At 32.9% G+C, this 18,934-nt stretch overlaps 3 protein-coding genes across 3 annotated transcripts; 2 read left to right on the top strand and 1 right to left on the bottom strand.

Moving 5' to 3' along the window:
* Positions 1-1,078: 1,078 nt before the first annotated feature.
* K444DRAFT_591749 (uncharacterized protein) lies at positions 1,079-3,916 on the top strand (the record flags this gene model as incomplete). Its single annotated transcript, XM_024878206.1, has 3 exons — positions 1,079-2,997; positions 3,086-3,199; positions 3,280-3,916. 3 exons carry the CDS (start codon positions 1,079-1,081, stop codon positions 3,914-3,916), a joined length of 2,670 nt encoding a protein of 889 aa, XP_024735344.1.
* Positions 3,917-5,901: 1,985 nt separating this feature from the next.
* Positions 5,902-7,054, top strand: K444DRAFT_563792 (Bet v1-like protein). The gene is made up of 3 exons (XM_024877040.1): positions 5,902-6,229; positions 6,354-6,516; positions 6,608-7,054. Exons 1-3 carry the CDS (start codon positions 6,008-6,010, stop codon positions 6,676-6,678), a joined length of 456 nt encoding a protein of 151 aa, XP_024735345.1. The 5' UTR covers positions 5,902-6,007; the 3' UTR covers positions 6,679-7,054.
* K444DRAFT_432613 (uncharacterized protein) lies at positions 6,969-7,868 on the bottom strand. Its single transcript, XM_024872782.1, has one exon. The coding sequence runs from the start codon at positions 7,483-7,485 to the stop codon at positions 7,099-7,101; it is 387 nt and encodes a 128-aa protein (XP_024735346.1). The 5' UTR covers positions 7,486-7,868; the 3' UTR covers positions 6,969-7,098.
* Positions 7,869-18,934: the final 11,066 nt, after the last annotated feature.

An 18,934-nucleotide genomic window follows, 5' to 3' on the forward strand; every position in this document is an offset into this window, starting at 1 on the left:
AGGACTCTGATGAAAGAAATGCAGGCTTCATTCTAGGTACTATAGTTATATAGCTCGCACTAAACCTCTACTGTGACCTGGGAACAATTTATATTATGTACAAGGGTTCAACCAACTACTTCTTTGGGCTCTCTCGTCTGGTTTATTAATGTATATTTATATTGTTGATAGAGTTTATCCGGCTAATAATTGAATTTGTTAGGATCCGGCTAATCAGATCCGTTTCGGCGGTGCGAAGGTTCCGGCACAAAGTAAAGAAAATACAGGCTGCCGTGGCTGCCAAAATGCGAGGAACACCAAAATCGCTACGTTCAGAAAATCACACCAAATCTCAATGGAACGCCCAAAATTCTTCAAAAGTGCTTTACGTAATAGAAAAGAAGCAGATCTAACTTTGGCGAAATTTTTATAATAATAGAATATAAGGCGGAATTATGAGAATTTTTGTAATGGAGCATTAAAATTGCGCCCGTCCTCGCTTATCGAGTTGGACGGATTTCAATGCCGTGCGCTTTCGTAGGGGCTCTTACCGGCTTTGACCCCTATTCACTTTAATTTGTGCGGAACCTCCGTATTGGCCCCTTCGATATGATTAAAATTGCCACAGTTTAGTAAGGTTAGCTTTTCCTACTAAACTTTAAGGCACGTAGGCTGAAACACAACAAGTCACCTTTTGAAGGGCCAGACATGTCGCTTAAATACTTCGATAAGGGAATTCGTGCCTTATCAAAAGTTGACAATTTTAATCGTGCCCTCGTATCCTTGCGTATCCTCCTTCCCCAAATGAACCTGTGGAATGGAGTTTCTCCTCAGGCTATATAAATTCATCAGTTAATCCACCACTAAGGCCATTTTTACATATGAGGGGCTGCCTTCATCCCGGCACTACCAGGTCCACTTACAAAGGAGGAACATTTATTATATTAATGCAAATCTTCAACTCATTCGCTTTTTCTAATTTATTTTTAAACGCTGTTGCTCTTATTAACTTGCGTGTATTAAATGCTGGCCACTTCGCTACTCCTGTCTAGGTCTCTATACAATCAGCTTGAAGCTCGAGATATCGAATGCGATTATGATGTCTCAAATCTTCTGTTCTTTCCTCGTTGTGGTTTCGGTTCTTACCTCTGCCGTCTTGTGTCGAGATACGTTGGGTCTTCCCGACGGTTATATAAACCTTACTACTGCTAACTTTGATGCCGAAATCGTCCGCAATGCTCAAGTACTTGCATCGTTGAAGCCAGCAGGAGGGACTTTTGACTTCCTCCCCTTCGATTACCTCTCTCTCCGAGCCAAGAATGGCCAATATCACGGGGGAGACATCACCTTTCGGTACCGCACATCTGGGAGCACAACCTGGATCACCGGCGACTCTTCCAGGTCGCGAAAGAAAGTGACTGCACTTTCAACGGGGGCACTGGCAGCGTCAGGGCTTACACCCACACTTCCTACCGGTCCATTGAATATCACGCGGGAATGGATCAATGTGTCCGGCGACCTTGGTCTCCAGTTTACTATTGTCAATTCGGGATACTCAGCCATCGAGATCGGAAGCCTGGGATTTCCCGCAGAGTTCAACAGCATTTTCACAAACCGTCAAGCTATCGACATATCACGTTTGTGTTCCCTCTCCGACCCGTACATTGGGATGCACGCAGGCCAGATTCGCGTTGCGCCTACTAGTGGGGATGGTCCGGCGCTCGTAGTCACGCCTCTTGGCGACACACCGATGGAGGCCTACCGTAATCTGGAAGAGACCTACTACGATGACACCGCCTACGGCAGTCAGGTTTTTGAAGGCTTTTACGAGTGGCAAGTATTGAGCAAGGCTTGGGCTGAGAACGAGTGGGCTGGCAAAGAGCCGTGGAATGAGCCTTCTTCAAGAACGCTGCAGCCGGGCGGGTCGCTGAAGTTTGGACTCCGATTCTCCGTGGCGAAGGGCGGCGTCAGAGATCTCGACTCAACAGTTCGAGGGATCGGAATGCCTGTTGCTCACGGAGTCCCAGGGTATATCATCCCCAGAGGCACGGCTGCCGACCTCTTCCTCCAGGGGTGGTCTGCTGTCAACTCAATTACCGTGAAACCCACAGGTGCCTTGGCATCGGATTCGACTGGTAATGGACACTATACGGTAACACCTTCCAGGAGTGCGTGGGGTCGTGTGCGATTGACTGTGGCCTATGCGGACGGGAAAGTTCAGACGATACACTATTATGTTACAAAGCCGGGGACAGAGGCGATCGCGAATCTTGGCCAGTCCCTCACGACAGATCAATGGTTCACCAACACGTCGGATCCTTTTGGCCGCGCTCCCTCGGTTATGACTTATGACTATGAAGCAAGATCAATCCTTCAACAAGATTCAAGAGCCTGGGTGGCTGGTCTCAGCGATGAGGCTGGTGCGGGTTCCTTCCTCGCCGCATGCATGAAGCAAGCAGCACATCCTAATGCAGGTCAAATCATGAAACTTGAGTCATTCATAGATGGCGTTCTATGGAAGACAATTCAGACGTTCGACTTTGCAGTTAGGAAAAGTACTTTCTTCTACGAGCCAGATGCTGTTCCTGGGTATACTTACGACAGTAGTATGGACTGGAGTAGCTGGACGTCTTGGAACAAAGCTTCAGCATATACACCTGATCGTGCCTACGACTACGTTCATGTCGCTGCCGCATATTGGGGTCTATACCGTGCTGGAAGGGCGTACCCTAGCCTCATCAAGAGTCACACTTGGGATTGGTATCTCAACCAATCTTACAGCACAATTATTCGAGCTATGCAAGACGATATTGCTTATAATCAAGACGGACTCATGGGCGAGACTGTTTTCGGCGAGATCCTTACCGATCTCACTCGTGAGGGTCTTTCGTCTCAGGCGCAGGCTCTAACGGCAGCAATGAAGTCTCGAGCGGATCAGTGGAACACCGAGGCAGTGCCTTTTGGCAGTGAGATGGCTTGGGACTCAACGGGACAGGAAGGCGTGTACTATTGGTCAAAGTGAGTTTACGTCGGTATCTCTTATCTGCACCCTTTAACTTCGTATGATAAACACCTACTCTGGTGTTGAAGCTAACTACTTTACTAGGTACTTCGGATATACTAGCACAGTGACGAAGACCGTGAACAGCGTGCTAGGATACATGCCAACCGTGCCGCACTGGGGATGGAACGGCAATGCTCGACGATACTGGGACAACATGTGGGAATCCTTTACCTCTATTCTCATCAACACCTATTCCCAATTGCCCTGATTTCAACTTCTGACAACTTAATGTGTAGATACGGAGGCAAGCTCCGCCGCATTGAGCGTCAAATCCACCATTACGGATCCGGATTGAACGCTCTCGTTCTGCTTAGTGCGTTCCGTAGTAACCCATCAGACTCCTACCTCCTGCGCGTTGGGTATGGTGGAACTAGCGGGCCGGTCTCCAGCATCAACCAGGATGGTTTTGCCGCTGCATCTTTCCACTCTTGGCCCGATACGTTGAAATGGGACGGCTTCAGCGGAGACTACGGGCCAAATTTCGTGGGTCTCGTACTTGGTACCCGGACATATGTCGTGCAGGATAGTGATGTTGGACTTGTGGCATATGGTGGTGTGCTGACAAGCTCAGGTACTTCCGTCAGTGTGCAGACGGCGGACCCAGTGCGGAGGATCTTCATCGGGCCGCTAGGGGTCTTGATTACTGTTGATGCGGGTATTATCAACAACTTCAGGTACGTGCCCGGAACCTGCGCAATCAGCATTACTCTTTCACAGCTTTCTGATGTACCAGTGGCGGCGAATGCGGTGCTGTGGGTGGAAAGTACTACTGGGACAAGGAACCACTCGGTTGCGACCGCTGGAATCACAACAACTCGATTGGGCTGGCAGATTCCCTTATCGTCTGCTAGTGTTACTGTACAATTAACTTAGGCAATTATTTTAAGTGGGCAACATTATCAGAACAATACGTCATTGGAATTAAATTTTCTTGAGGTTTGAAGCTTGAAGCTTGTTCAATGTTAACATTATGTCAACCAGATATGCCAAGAGCCCCGTAGACAAACAATACGGGTAAAGTTGACGAAGAGGACGTTTGAGAATATTTGAGGATGTTGGATTTAAACGTCATATACGCTTCCATGGACAGTTTAGAGAGAGGGTGTGCATGTCCCGGGATCAAGAGCCCGATTTCCCAGTGCAGGTGATGCGCAGCGAGCGGTTGGCGGGGTCATGTAGGTGAGAGAGCACTTCTGCACTCGCTGGAACCCTATGGGAAGGTTCGTGAAGCTTGTCAGGAGCTTATGGGAATTACCCTTGTCTCAAGGCTCAGGTGGTGTTATCAGGGCAGACTGGAGCAATATTGCTTCACCGTTCGCAAGAAAGTGGATTTCACACTGCGAAAAGAATCATGCTCCAGCTTCTTGGCACTCTGGAGCTCAATCCCCGATTCTCTTACAAGTCTTAGACGGCGGCCCTGACGGTTATGAAGCTCACTTGGCAGAAACTAACGGAGCAGGGGGTGGTTTATGACTATGAGCCACCGATGGGGAAGACATACCGTTACAACTAAGCAAGAGACTCCAGCAACGCGCCACCCAGTATCTCCTGGACGATGCTACTGAAGACATATCGGGATGCTTTCGACTTCACTAATTCAATAGGCTGCCGATATCTATGAACAGACTCGCTTTGTTTCATCCAAGAGAACAAGGAGGATCACGAGCGTGAAACAGCTGACCTGACACATTTACACCCGAAGTCTTATTTGATATTGCTGCGACTCAGTCCTCGGAATAGAACTATGGAATGGAGAGCCATGGAGACGCGCTGCTGATATTGCAATCCATATAGCCATTTCGTACGCTTCAAAAGTGCAATTTTTACTCTAAAAGGAGGTATTATTGAAGTAGTTGTCGAAGGATATGAACCCATTAGTGAAGCATTCACGACTGCCAGTGTCTTGCAACTCCAAGACGATTCGAGCCAACTTTGAGGAGATATAAGTGAAATTTCAAACGAAATGAATTATGGATGGAAGGCCATGACAATAGACGCCTACCGTCTATTGATTGGTAACACCTGGGCCTGCTTTGGTCCTCGTTTAGTCCCGAGCCGAAAGGATTCCGGCTCTTGTTTCCGTACTGGCTTCCTTGAGCTTTCTAAGATCGGAAGGAAAGATTAATCCAGTGGAGCAAGGTTGAAAAAATCACTTTAGAGTGAGCCCATCGAGCAGGTGAACGATTCATCGCTTCACATGGTCTTGCGCCAATCTGTTTTTGGCAAGATAAGCGAGACATTTAGGGGTAATTGTGGGACAGCCTTGATATGGAAGGATCCTCTCCCAACTGGAAGAATACATGGAAATTACTAAAAAGGCGAATCTTGGTTAATGCTGGGCAGTATGTGGGATAATCCAATTATTCTGTCAAATTATGCCCCCTGACCTCTTCACAGTTAATCAATCTGCTTCAGCTTCATCGGGCTGGTCGGAAACGTGTTTCCGCTTCAATGCTTCATGGGGTGCTAAGCTGGTCCCTACCAACAACCAACAAGTGGGAGTGTTGGAGATATAACCGTTTTGAATGTAGAAGCTGCAGGCGCTCCTGGGTACGTACGTAGTATGACCGTATGCGAGGGACGGGGTCCAGCCCCATTTGAAACCTTGATGCACGTGACTTCCGCAACAGTCTCCCCTACTTCATCAAATCAATACGTTCACCCACGACTTGAAAACTCTTTATTTTCACCTCCTTCTGCACCACAGAAGATTCATCACTTCTGATTCCATCTTCTTTGTCTTACTGCTCCACCATCTGCATGTAGAAGGTAGCATGCAGCCAGATTACGTCATTCACAACCCCTCCCCCACATTACAAACGACTTCCCTCAAATCACACCACCACTCCTCCTCTCTTCCAACCTTCAAACCCCACCTCACCTCCACTCACCCCCAATCCAACTACCAACCACCGAACAACATCCCAATCCCTTTCCTCACACCCAACTAAGCAAAGAACCAAAATGGCCTCCCGCATCCCAACTTCCACCTCCGTCACCGAATCAGCCGTCATCTCTGCCCTTTTCAGCTCCGTCTGGCACCTCATCAAGCTTGAGTCCTTCAGCGACTTCTGGACCGCCTTGGTCAAGTCCGAGACTGTCAAGGATACCTCCCCAGATACGGATATTGTGAAGTGGGTTTTCAAGGATGGGACCGAGTTGGAAGTTAAGCTTGAGGCTCATTCGGTGCGTTTGTTCCCCCTTTGTCCCTTCCCCTTTCTCTGTCTGTTTCATATCAATTTCGATGGAGCTGGAGAAAGGTTAAGGGGAGGTGGATGGTAAAGGCGAGCCTTATGCTGACGAATGACAGACGATCGACCACTACATAACCTACTCCGTCATCTCTGCCAAGCCGCAACTCAGCTACTCCAGCGTCGTGAGCACCGTTCGCCTCTTCCCTATCACATCCGGCCACCACGAGGGACAGACGTTCGTTCAATGGACAGGCAATTTCTCCAGTGATGCTGATGCCGGTACGTGCTCCCTTTTGTTCTCTCATGGTAGTTCATTATGCCATCACCTACCGCCCTTTCTCGGAGTTCGACAGTTAATGTTTATTTCTAGGTGTTATCGAGGACGCAAAGTTCAAGCGCAGAGAGGCATTGGCTGATCTCGCGAACGCAGTCAAGAAGTGAGCAAGTTGTGCGTTTCTCCTGTGAATAGCGAAAGGATCACTGCGCCGTTGATGTCTAGGGTCTGGGGATTATTGCAAGGAGCACATGCTGGGCGGTAAGTTTTGTGGTGATTTGGCTTGATTTCGGCAATCGAAATTGCGTGGAGCTCCAATGAGCATAAAAGTTACGGTGACAAAATGCAGTCTGTTTGTTACAACTCTGGTGGATTTTCTTCTGAGTTGGCGTCAGTGACACTTGGTGACCCTGATGCGCAGTTTGACCGAAGAGATGAAATTGAGGGAAGTTTCTCGACTCCTATTATACCTGCAACCAGCGTGATAGCTGGTCAATCGAGTGACCTAAACAGGCCACAACCTCAACATCTTCACCTCATGACTCATAACCTCAACCCAATGCATGCCATTCCACGTCACCATATCCTTATGCACCCAAAGATCCCTCGCCCTCCATTTCTTCCACTTCTTGCAACTCGGCGGAAGCATCGCCATCGCGGCCGTCATGCTGCCCCAACTCAGCAACGCTCCCATCTGACAAATTCTTCGCGTAGTTCTGCAACGTTCCATTATACCCCGAGCCTTCCAACTTCCCCCACTGACCGAGTGGATCTTGGTTTATAGCGATGATTTCTTTGTTCGTGAGGGTTGAGGGACTGGTTGTCCATTCCCCGCACTTCGGGGCCGATGAGGAGTGGCGAAGCGACCATGGCCCAGGGACTGAAGTATGGGCGATACTCGCCGGTCGAGGCACCCTTGCCAACGAGCTGGTCGCTGCCACTGTTTGGAGCGACGACCAACATGTCGTAGTCATTGCAGTGGCTTGGGCCGGAATATTTCTGAGGGGATCGCGTGGTCGATCATCGTGAGGACGCCGTTGTAGTACCCTTCGCGCAGACCGACGAGATTGAAGTCGTTGGAGATGTCTTGGCCGATGCACCAGTGGTTGGCCCCTATTGGGGCATCACATTCCCAGATGTTTAACCGGTCGCAGTGGCAGGCGTGGTAGATGATGAGCCAGGAGGAGTTGAGGAGCGCGAGGGACGTCTCTAAGAGCACCTGTTTGGTTTCCGCTTGGTTGGCGAACATGTGTGAATAACTAACCCTTATGCTATTTCTGGGAGCTCTAAAGCTTATCTCTACCAATACTAGGAGCTTACTAATAGGCCAGGGGCACAGGGGCACCTAGTCGCGCCCCTTTATTATAGCTCCTTACTATATAATATATAAATTATATAATTAAATAAGAATATACTCTTAAGTAATTTATAAAGACTCTATTTATATATATTATTAAGAAATATAATTAAAAATTACTATAAAATATAATATAAATATTAATATAGCTATAATTATAGCTATAGCTAGTACCTCGAAAGTTATATAACCTTATATATATAACTTGATTAGTAAACTAGTTCCGATTAGGCTTAGTAAATTTAGGAGAAGTATATTAATATTATAATACTATACTTCCTGTAATAGCAGGAATAAAGTAATAGAACGAGATATAAAGATCTATAATTTCAGTATCTTAAGGATCTAAAGCTAAGAAGAAAAGGAGTGAGGTGTGGCAGTGGATAAGTAGATATGGCCAAGACTACTGAAACGCCGAGCTTGGTTTGAACCTTAGCTAAAACCAATTCCTTTAACTAAAACTAATTATATAATACTAGTAGTTATACTCCTACTTCTAAATATTAATTACTTTACTAATTTATATAATTAGTATTTTATAACTATATAATAATATTATATATTACTAGTAATTTAATAATAGAATATAATATTAGAAGTATTAAATAATAATATAAATATATAAAAGCTTAAAATATAATTATTAATTTATTTTTCTATATTTATTTTACTTATAATTAAAAAAAGCAATTATTTATAAAGCAAGTATTTTACTTTATAAAAATAATTACTTTATATAAAATATAAAAATTACTAGTTTTAAGTTTAATATAAAACAAATTATATTTATTTTATAAAGTTTAATAAAAATTTCTTTAATTAAAAGACCCTAATTATAAACTTATAACTTATAATATAAATAACTAAAACCCAATTTCTTTTAAAAAATATTAATTATATTATAAAATAATGAATTTTAATATTTTTTATAAATATAATATTCTTTATAAATATAAATATATATATAAAAATAGTTTTACTATAAAAAGTGAAAAAGTATACTTGCCTTATATAAGGCTTAGAACTCCCGGAATTAGCTCTCTGGCTAGTTCCTGCGAGGAAGTTCAAATGTGATAATTGGCTTTAACTCTAGGGGAAGTTCGAGGTGGAAGGGTGAACTGTTACTGTTCTATATAAACATGACTGGTGGTGAGAATGAGCCCAGATTGGGGAAGGTCGGATTTGAGGCCGGCACATGAGGGCGTTTGATGGAGTAGATTTGAAGGAGGGAAGCAGGCAGGCTTGGCGATATTCCGGACTAATTAGTTTCTGCCGATTCGTTCCAGGGGTCTGGAACGGGCAGTAATAGAACGTTTCAATTATTCCTAAGCGAGCTAATCCCTGTAGATTCTTATTATTTTATAAAGACTTCTATTAATTATATTATTAAGAGACTAAAAACTATTATATAATTTCAGAAAGGCCTTTATTAAGCTATAGTACTATTATAAGTAACTTTATTATTATAAGAAGTCTTTTTTACTATATTATATTATATAATTCATTCTTGCTTTATATAGCTACTTTTATTACTTCTATTACTTCTATTATATTTACTATATTTACTATATTCTTTATAATCTCTTATACTAATCTCTCTATTACTATTATTATTATTATTATTTCCTTTCTAGTAATAGCTTATAATATAATCTGGCTACTTGTAATTACTATAATAACTATTCTATATATTTATAATCCGGATATATTTAGGGAAAATAGTATTATTAAATCCCGTATAAATATATATAATATAAGAAATAGCTATTATATTAATATAGAACTATTATTATATAAGAACTTAACTAATTATAATATAATTTGAATTAATAATTCTATTCTAGCTAGAAAAAATAAAGGCTTATTATTATTAATTATTATATAATAAAGAATAAGATATTATATAAAAGATATAAATTATTAGTTTATAATATCTATTATTTATTAGCTTTAAGAAAGAGGCTAGTTTATATTAAGATTAGAAATATTTAAAGATATTAGCTATTATATAATAAATAGAATTAAGAATTAAAAGCTTATTACTAGTTTGGGTTTATAGGGCCAAAACTAGAAATAAGAGGCTATATAAGGGAATTACTATTAGGGGCTAAATTATTTAATATATTACTATTATATAATTAATATAATTACAAGAAATAAAAAGAAATAAGAGGTTCTTATATAAGTAATAGTAATATTAATAAAGGAAAAAGGAAATTAAAATAAGAAAGATAGCTTTTAAATAAGAGTTATAATTTAGAAATTTAGAAAATTTAAATAATATTTAGAAAATTCTCTAATTATATAAGGATTTTAAAAGATATATATTTCTTTTAAACTAGCTAGTTTTAAAAAAGATTTATAAGATTCTAGTTCTTTTCTAATATTTTAAATATTTTTTAATTTCTAATATTTTTATTATTTCTATTTCTATTTATTTTTTATCTTAATTTACTATATAGTATATTCTTAAAAAAAAACTCTTTCTAGCTTATTATTTATTAGAAGAATTAAGAAAATATTAATAGCTATAAATAAAAGCCTTTACTAGTATTTCTTTTATATATCCTAGCTTTATTAAACTAAGGCCCCTTATTTACTAATATTATATAATTTCTGGAAATTATAATTCTTATAATTCTTATTTATGGATTATATAATTAAATAAAAAGATTAAATAATCTAATTAAAGAAGTTAAGTATTAATAGCTCTTGAGATAGCTTTTTACTATATAAAAAAGAAATAATTTAATCTTTATAGTATTTCTAAAATTTCTTTATATTTATAAAAATAAGAATTATATATTTCTTTAGCTAATTAGCTCTAATATATCTTATATAAAAGCCTGAATTAAGAATTAAAATTATAATATAAAAGAGAAAAAGATTAGTTCTAATATAATATTTATTAAATATGGTATATATAATATTAAACTATATAAGAAACTATTTATTTTTATTTTTATTTTTAAACTTAGCCTATATTATATTTAATTAAGCTTATATAAGAAGAAAAAATAAAAATAAAAGATTTATAATTATTTCTTAAAAATATTTAATTAAAATATTTATTATAAAAAGTATATAATTAATAAAAATAAGATTTCTTTTTATAAAAAAAATAACTTATATAAAATATAAAATATATAATAGTAGGGTAATATATAAATAGTTAAGGTAAGTAAGCTATAGAATAATACTTATAAGTATAACTAATTTCAAGAATTAATTCTAATAAGAAACTAATTAATACTTCTTCTAAAGCTAGGAATATCTTCTTATATATTTCCTAGTACTTAGCTAGATATATAAAGCCCTTTACTTAATTAGGAAATCCTATATAATCTATATAATTCCGATTATAAGCTATACCTAAAATAGGAAACTAAATCTATAATATCTAATACCTATCTATATATTATTATATATACTTATTATATTAACTCTTTTTCTGGGCCCTTATTCCCAAGAGGCCTGAGAAAACTATAAATAGCTTTATAAATATTTCCCTGAAACTTTCTTGGCTACTAGCTTTCCCCCAAAATTCTTTATAATTACTCTATTATTATATTAGATAATAGAATTAAAAATATAGTTTACTAACCTTTCCTAGCTATTACGAAACCGGGCTCTGGGCTTGGAAAGTAAGATAGAGTGGCTCTTAATCCGAGGATTCTAAACTAAGGAAAGAGGCTTATATATATAGGAGCTTTAGTATTCTAAATACTAGCTAGCCGCATGCATTATTAGTAATTACGTGATACTAAATTTCCTAGTAAAGCGGCAGAGCATAATACTAGCTAGTTTGCAAATTGCCTCTAGTAATTTCCCCTTATAAAAGTAATATAAATATAATATATATTATCGGATATAAAGCTTATCCGATCTCCTAATTAGTTTATAAATCCCAACTTAGCCTCTATTTGCAAATAAATTATTATTCTATAGGCCCAAGAGCTTAGAAAAGTTAATCCGATCTTCTGGTTTATTTATAAATTCCTTCTTTGGAATTTTCTGGGTGTTTCTAGTATAAAGCCGGTTCCAAATTCGCAATTACTATTCGGGAAGAGGGTATTATAAAAAGGCCTCTTTTTTCCTTAACTATAATATTATACCTAGCTTCTCTTTATCCCTTGCCTTCTTTTTTCAAGCCTTCTTCAAGCTCCTTTAAGCTTCTTTAAACCTTATTTAAGCTTTATTTAAGTCCCTTTCTAATTCCCTCTTTTACTTCTTTATTTATTAAAATAAATACTTCTCTTAGTACTTATTAGCCTATTACTACCTATTTAGCCAATACTCCTATATCCTTAATTCGCCCTTACTATTTTTAATATTCCAAGAATATTACTAAGTTTCCTAATCTTACTTATATTAAGAGTAATAATTACTTAATATATAATTACTACTATTCTAAGAATAAGAAGTATAATCCTATAAGTTATAAATTCCTTCTTTTATTTCTTATTCTAATACTATTCAAGGTTCCTTAAGTATATATAATACGGTTAAACCGCCTTTTTTAAGCCATTAATATATATAAATGTCTTCTCTATTCTTTACCTAAAAGGAAAAAGGCTATTATTATTATTCTTCTATACTAAACTATATATACTTCTTATATTAAAGCTATTATTCGAGGCTAATAAATTTCCCTAATAATTCAAGGAATAGATTAAGTAATTCTTACTAGCTTAGTATAAATATAAAGTACTCTTAATAATATAGTTAATATTCTTTAATATTAAATAAGCTTACTTCTTTCTTATTTCTTACTAATAGCTAATAGCTTTATAGGCTAATTTACTACCTATTTCTTAAAAGAATTCTAATAAGAATAATAATAAGAATAATAATAAGAATAATAGAAAATAGTTATAAGAGTAGGGTATTTATAGAATATAGAAATTAGAGTTTTTAATAATTTTTATATAGTTTTTCCAAAAATAAATATATAGTTTTTTAATAGTTTTCTAATAAAAACATTTATTTTTTATATTTTTATTTAGCTAATAGTATTATAATATTACTCTTTTCCAAGTATTTTTTATAATTCTTAAGCTATATTCTTTAGATTACTTAGTAATTCTTATATATTATCTACTAGTAAGTAGCCTTTCTAATAAATAAGATATTTTCTTTCTTTTCTACTCTCCTTATAGGCTATAATAGATTCTATTTCGAATTCCTCTTTGCCCTTAATCTCGACTAGCTCTAGTTCTACTATAATACTAGCTTATAGGTACTATAGTTCTAAAAGAGAAAAATAGAAAATATTATAGATCTAATATAATAGTAATAATTCTAAGTAGTATATCTATTTATATATTTCTATAACTTCCAGAATTTTAAAGGAGCCAAAATATCTATTTACTAGCTTTATACTAGATTATAACTATTAAATATTCTTTATATAAAGTATAATTTTATTATATATTTTAAATTTCTTATTAATATATTTCTTATTATAATACTTTTTCTATATATTTATTACTTCTTACTATTATTTCTCTAATATCTCCTATTTTATTTAAATTCTTTATACTTTTTTATATATTACTAGTACCTCTTTTTCTAAAATATTATCCTTAATATATAGTTTAATACTAGGATAAAATCTATATAAAATATAGAATAGAAATATTTCTATTATTAAATATATAAAGTTATTATATATAAATTCTATAAAAGCAAGCTTTATTATTTAGCTATTTTACTAGTAGCTAATATAGTACTTTAAATATTATTCTAGAGTTTGGTTTAGATTCTTTATTTATCTATTAGTTTATAGATAAAATACTATATTTAGCTATTATTAAACCTTTAAGTAAAAGTATAGACTTAATTAGAACTTACTTATAAAAATAGATCTTTTATTAGAGATTATATTTATAGGTATACCAAAGTTTTTAATAATATAATATATAAATAGCTCTACTAGTTTAGGAGCCGAGACTTCCTTAGTAATCGGAATATATTATATTATTTTTATATATCTATTAATAATAACAAGTATAGAATTATATACTTTATTATAAAACCTAGAAAAGGGCAATCCCGTAATAAAGTCTATAGTAATTTCTTGCTATAGCTTAGAGGAAAAGAGAAATAAACTAAATATATTATATAATAGATATTTCTTTACCTTAGTTTATTAATAGATAGGATAAGTTCTAATATAGTCTTTTATATTCTTTCTTATATTTTATTAGAAGTACTTTCTCTAGAGAATTTCTAATATCTTACTAGTACTAAAATACTTATCTATAGGATTATTATAATTAGCTTATAATAATTCTTCTTTAAAAGCCGGCTTATTTAGTATATAGATAATATTTTAATATCTTAATAACCCGGATATATTAAATTCCCAAATCTTAATAGCTCTAGTAAAGATCTCCTTTAAGAACTATTTATATTACTAGTATTATATTAATAGATTAAGCCTTTAGTATTATAATAGTAGTTTAAGTAATATTTTTCTATTTTTCTTATATATTATTTCGGACCCAGCTATTTATATAACTAGAATTCGTAGTATATACTATTTATAACTAGTTATACTAGTAATAGGCTCAAGTAGTAATGTCTCTAGTACTACTTTATTACTAAAATAAACTTTCTTTTCGGAATTCTTTAATATTTTACTAATCGAGAAATACCTATTTCTTTTTTTCTAGGCCTTATATTATAGTATAGTATCCTATTACTATTACCTATAGAGTTCTCTATTCTATATTCTATAGCTTATTATAAAGTATAGGTAATAAAGTATTTTTATTTATACCTATTATAAGATCTAGCCTCCTTAATAGCTTATTAGCGGAATTACTATACTCTGGCTAGTATTCTAAGACAAAATTAAAGGCAGCTAGCTTCTTTACTTATCTTATCTATTAACTATTTAGTTTTTTCTTAGTTATAAAGTATTTCAAGTTATTATAATCTATTTTAATAATAATAGTATACCAGATATATATTAGATAATACTACTAAGTATAAAATACTAGAATAATAGCTAAAAATTCAAAGTTATATATCTTATACCTATTCTTAATTATAGTTATCTTTTTTAAATAAAAAGTAATAGGATATTACCTGGCTTCCACTTCTTTACTAAAGAGCTAGGAAATTATACTTATAATTACAAATCCTAAAATATTCGTTTCTATATAAATCTTTAAAGCTAGATTAAAATAATAAAGAATTAATACTATTATAAATATAATTTATAATTTCCTAAAAGCCTTATCTGTCTTATTTATCTAGCTAAACTAATATAGTAGTTTTCTACTAGTTTTTAGTAAATTAGTTAATTCTTTTACTATTCTAGAATATCTATAGATAAACCTCTAGTAAAAGTTAATAAAACCTAGAAATACTTGGATTTCTCAAATATTATTCTTTAGGGCTAGCTATTCTCTAATAGCTATAATCCGGCTAGCCTCTATTTCTATATTATCTGGGCTAATTACAAATTTCAGGAACTTTATTTTTTTTATATTAAACTCGTATTTTACTAAGTTTATAAAAAGCTAGTATTATTATAATTACTTAAATATATATTAAACTACTATTATATACTATTCTAGGTCCTCTAAATAAATTAAAATATTATTCAGATAAACTATATAAATAGTATCTATAAGGCCTACTAATATATAATTAATATATATCTGAAATATTACCGAAATATTAGATAGTCTAAAAAATATAATATAGTACTTAAAATATTAATAGTATATTCGGAATACCGTTTTCTACTTATTACCTTTCTATATTTATAACTAATAGTAAGTATTCTTTAAATCTAGCTTTATATATATATTTATTCTATAAAGCCTATTTATTATCTTACTAATAAATAGTAATAGTATTCGGTTTTTAATAATAATCCTATTTAGATCCCGGTAATTAATATATAGATATAGGCCGCCTTCTTTCTTTAGAATAAATATAATTAGGATACTAGCTAGACTAGTAAAATAATAAATCTATTTCTTTTCTAAACTAGTATTAAGATATTTCTAAAGAACTTTAAGCTTTCTTTCTAATAAAGTATATATAAAACCATATAGTAATTAGGATCCTGGTTTCAGATTTATATAATATTCTATTATATAATAATTAGGTAATATACTTATAGCTTCTATAAAAAATATTCGGAAAAGATCCCGATATTTCCTAGAAAATATAGCTATCCCGTTTATAGTAATAGTAATAACTCTTTGGCTATTTATTATAAAATAAATAATTAATAGAAAAATATATATTTTATATTTTATTATTTTAGTAAACTTCCTAGTATTTAGAACTTTAATCTTCTATAATTAAATCTAGTATCTCTATATTATTTTCCTAAAGAAAATTAGGGAATTAACCTAATAAAACTATAGAAATTCAAGTATTATATTAATATAATTTAGATCGAAATCATATAATATAAAGTATATATTAGCCTCTCTTTAGTTCCCTAATATATCCTTAGTAATAACCCCAAAAATATAATCTCTATATAAATAAATCCTTTTTTTTTTAGTAAAAATAAAAGAATTACTCTTAATATTAATAGAATACCTATATTTAAGGCTAATTTCCTCTTTATATAATTGGCCTCTATATTCGAATTAACTAATACTTTAATCCTTTACCTATTTTTCCTTATCTTAATAATAACCTCAATTATTATTCTCGTTTTAGGGGCCTTACTCTTTATAATATAAATAAATATAATTACTATAGGATATACCCATTTCCCGGCTTTTTTAGTTCTAGGTATTTATATATCTTATAGCCAGACTTATTATAATTATAGTAAATCGGTTTTCTCTAATTTAGGCAGGTAATAGTATAGTAATCCTCTTTCTAGTAAGTAAAGCAAGTTATATCCGGTTTTATAGATCCCGATATAAATACTATATTAGATCCTATTACTATACTTTTACTATTCCGGTTATATAAACCTTATAACGGGAATATACTTCTTTTTTATTTCCCTTTATTATTTCTTTTTTCTTTTCTTTAATTTCCTTTCTTTTATTAACCTATTAGCTTATTATTATATTCCCGTTAAGTAAACTAATTCAAGTTATTCTCGATCCTTATAGCTATAGAAATAAACTTCTTCTTTTTTTATAAAGTATTTCCTTAGTAATTAATCTCGTCCCGAATCTCTTGCCTTAAGCTACTAAATAAATCGTCTTGCTCTTATAATAAACCCGTATATCCTAAGTTATCTAATAGGCTATCTAAATAGAATATAAAGCTTTAGATACTCTAATCTAGCTACTATTTTATATCCTTAAACTTAGTAAGAATATTATTACTATAGTTCTCCGAATTCAAAATAGAATTCTTTATAAACTTAATAAAGGTCTCCTAATCCGTAATATTAATACCTACTAATTACTTTCTATATTTCTAGATATCCCTGGCTATATTTTTAAAGCAGGAAATATAATATATAATTTTTACTATATTTATAGCCCAGATAATTCTATTATCTTTATACTATTTTAGCTTTGCCTAATAGAAGAAGTCCTAGACTTCCTTAATACTTTTCCCCTTATAAGTTAGTAATTCTCGGGTTTTTAGAGTCCTATAAACCAAATATACTACCGGTAATATAATAGATTCTATAATAAGTATTCGAATATTCTTAAGATAGTAAATCTAAATTTCCAGATCCTCTAGATCCTCTCTTTATTATATCTCTACTTCTAACTTAGTAATATAATAACGAGCCGCCGCTAGCTTCTCTATTATTATTATCCTACTAGCTAGTTCTAGGGATATCTGAGTTCCACTCTCTTTTCCTAATTAGGCAGTAACTAGAGTAGCTAACTAGGCACTTCCCTGGGTGCCCGACTGGGTTGCCCTAGTAATAATAGAGGTACTTCTTCTGGTTAATACTCTAGCTATTAGTAGTTTTATTTATTAATAGCTTGACTATTTTATAATAAACTACTTCCCAAAAGTTAGATTAATTAGAATATAAGGTATGTAATAGCAGGGTAATATATAAGTAGTTAAAGTAAGTAAGTTATAAAGTAATACTTGCAAGTATAACTAATTCCAAGAATTAATTCTAATAAGAGACTAATTAATATCTCTTCCAAAGCTAGGAGTATCTCTTTATATATTCTCTAGTATTTAGCCAGGTATATAAAGCCCTTTATTTAATTAGGAAATCCTATATAATCTATATAATTCCAATTATAAGCTATATCCAAAATAGGAAACTAGATCTATAATATCTAATACCTGTCTATATACTATTATATATATCTATTATATAAAAGTAGTAAAAAAGTCTTTAATTATATAAAGCTTTTTCTAGTTTTTATAAAATAGGAAATTCTTTATAAGATTATTTTCGTAATTCTAGTAATATTTATTTATATATTCTATTTTTTTAATAAAAATAAGAAATATTTTATATTAGCTATTTTATTTTATATAATTATTTATTAGAATTATTTTCTTTATAAGTTCTATTTATTTAGTTATATAAGTAGGTAATTTGCAAATATAAGCTATAATATTATATACTTTACTAAATAGACCTAAAAGCCTAAACTTAATTCTTTTTCTTTTATTATTACTAATTTCTTAAATCTATTTCTATTATTTATATAATTCAAGTTTCTTTATTTTAACTAATTTAAAAAATAAAAAAACTTATATTATAAAATTAATAATATAACTAATATAGCGAATTTGTATTTATTATATATTTTATTTAATATTAAACTCTTATTTCTAATATATTTAAATTACTTTATAAAGAATTCTATTAATTCTAGTATTATTACCTATAATATTCTAAGCTTTTATATAATATTATAGTTTTCTAGAACTAGAAAAAGAATTAAGAATTTTTTCTTTCTAAATAGCTATAAACTAGTTTAAAAGTAAGAAGAACCTTTTAATATTTAAACTTATATAAAATAAAATAAATATAAATAGCTAAAAAATTATTATTTTTTAGAAAAACTCAAATATTTAAAGAAATATAAATATTTAAAATTACTAATTAGAGAACTCGTTATATAATACTCTTATACCGA

This window comes from Hyaloscypha bicolor, assembly GCF_002865645.1.
Source record: "Hyaloscypha bicolor E unplaced genomic scaffold K444scaffold_92, whole genome shotgun sequence".
Lineage (NCBI taxonomy): Eukaryota > Fungi > Ascomycota > Leotiomycetes > Helotiales > Hyaloscyphaceae > Hyaloscypha > Hyaloscypha bicolor.

Excerpts from the sequence above, each read along its gene's own strand:
- K444DRAFT_563792 (XM_024877040.1), top strand. The coding sequence starts at position 6,008 with ATGGCCTCCCGCATCCCAACTTCCACCTCCGTCACCGAATCAGCCGTC. Across the intron at positions 6,230-6,353 it reads TTAAGCTTGAGGCTCATTCG|ACGATCGACCACTACATAAC; the intron begins GTGCGTTTGTTC and ends GACGAATGACAG. Across the intron at positions 6,517-6,607 it reads CTCCAGTGATGCTGATGCCG|GTGTTATCGAGGACGCAAAG; the intron begins GTACGTGCTCCC and ends GTTTATTTCTAG.
- K444DRAFT_432613 (XM_024872782.1), bottom strand. The coding sequence starts at position 7,485 with ATGACTACGACATGTTGGTCGTCGCTCCAAACAGTGGCAGCGACCAGC.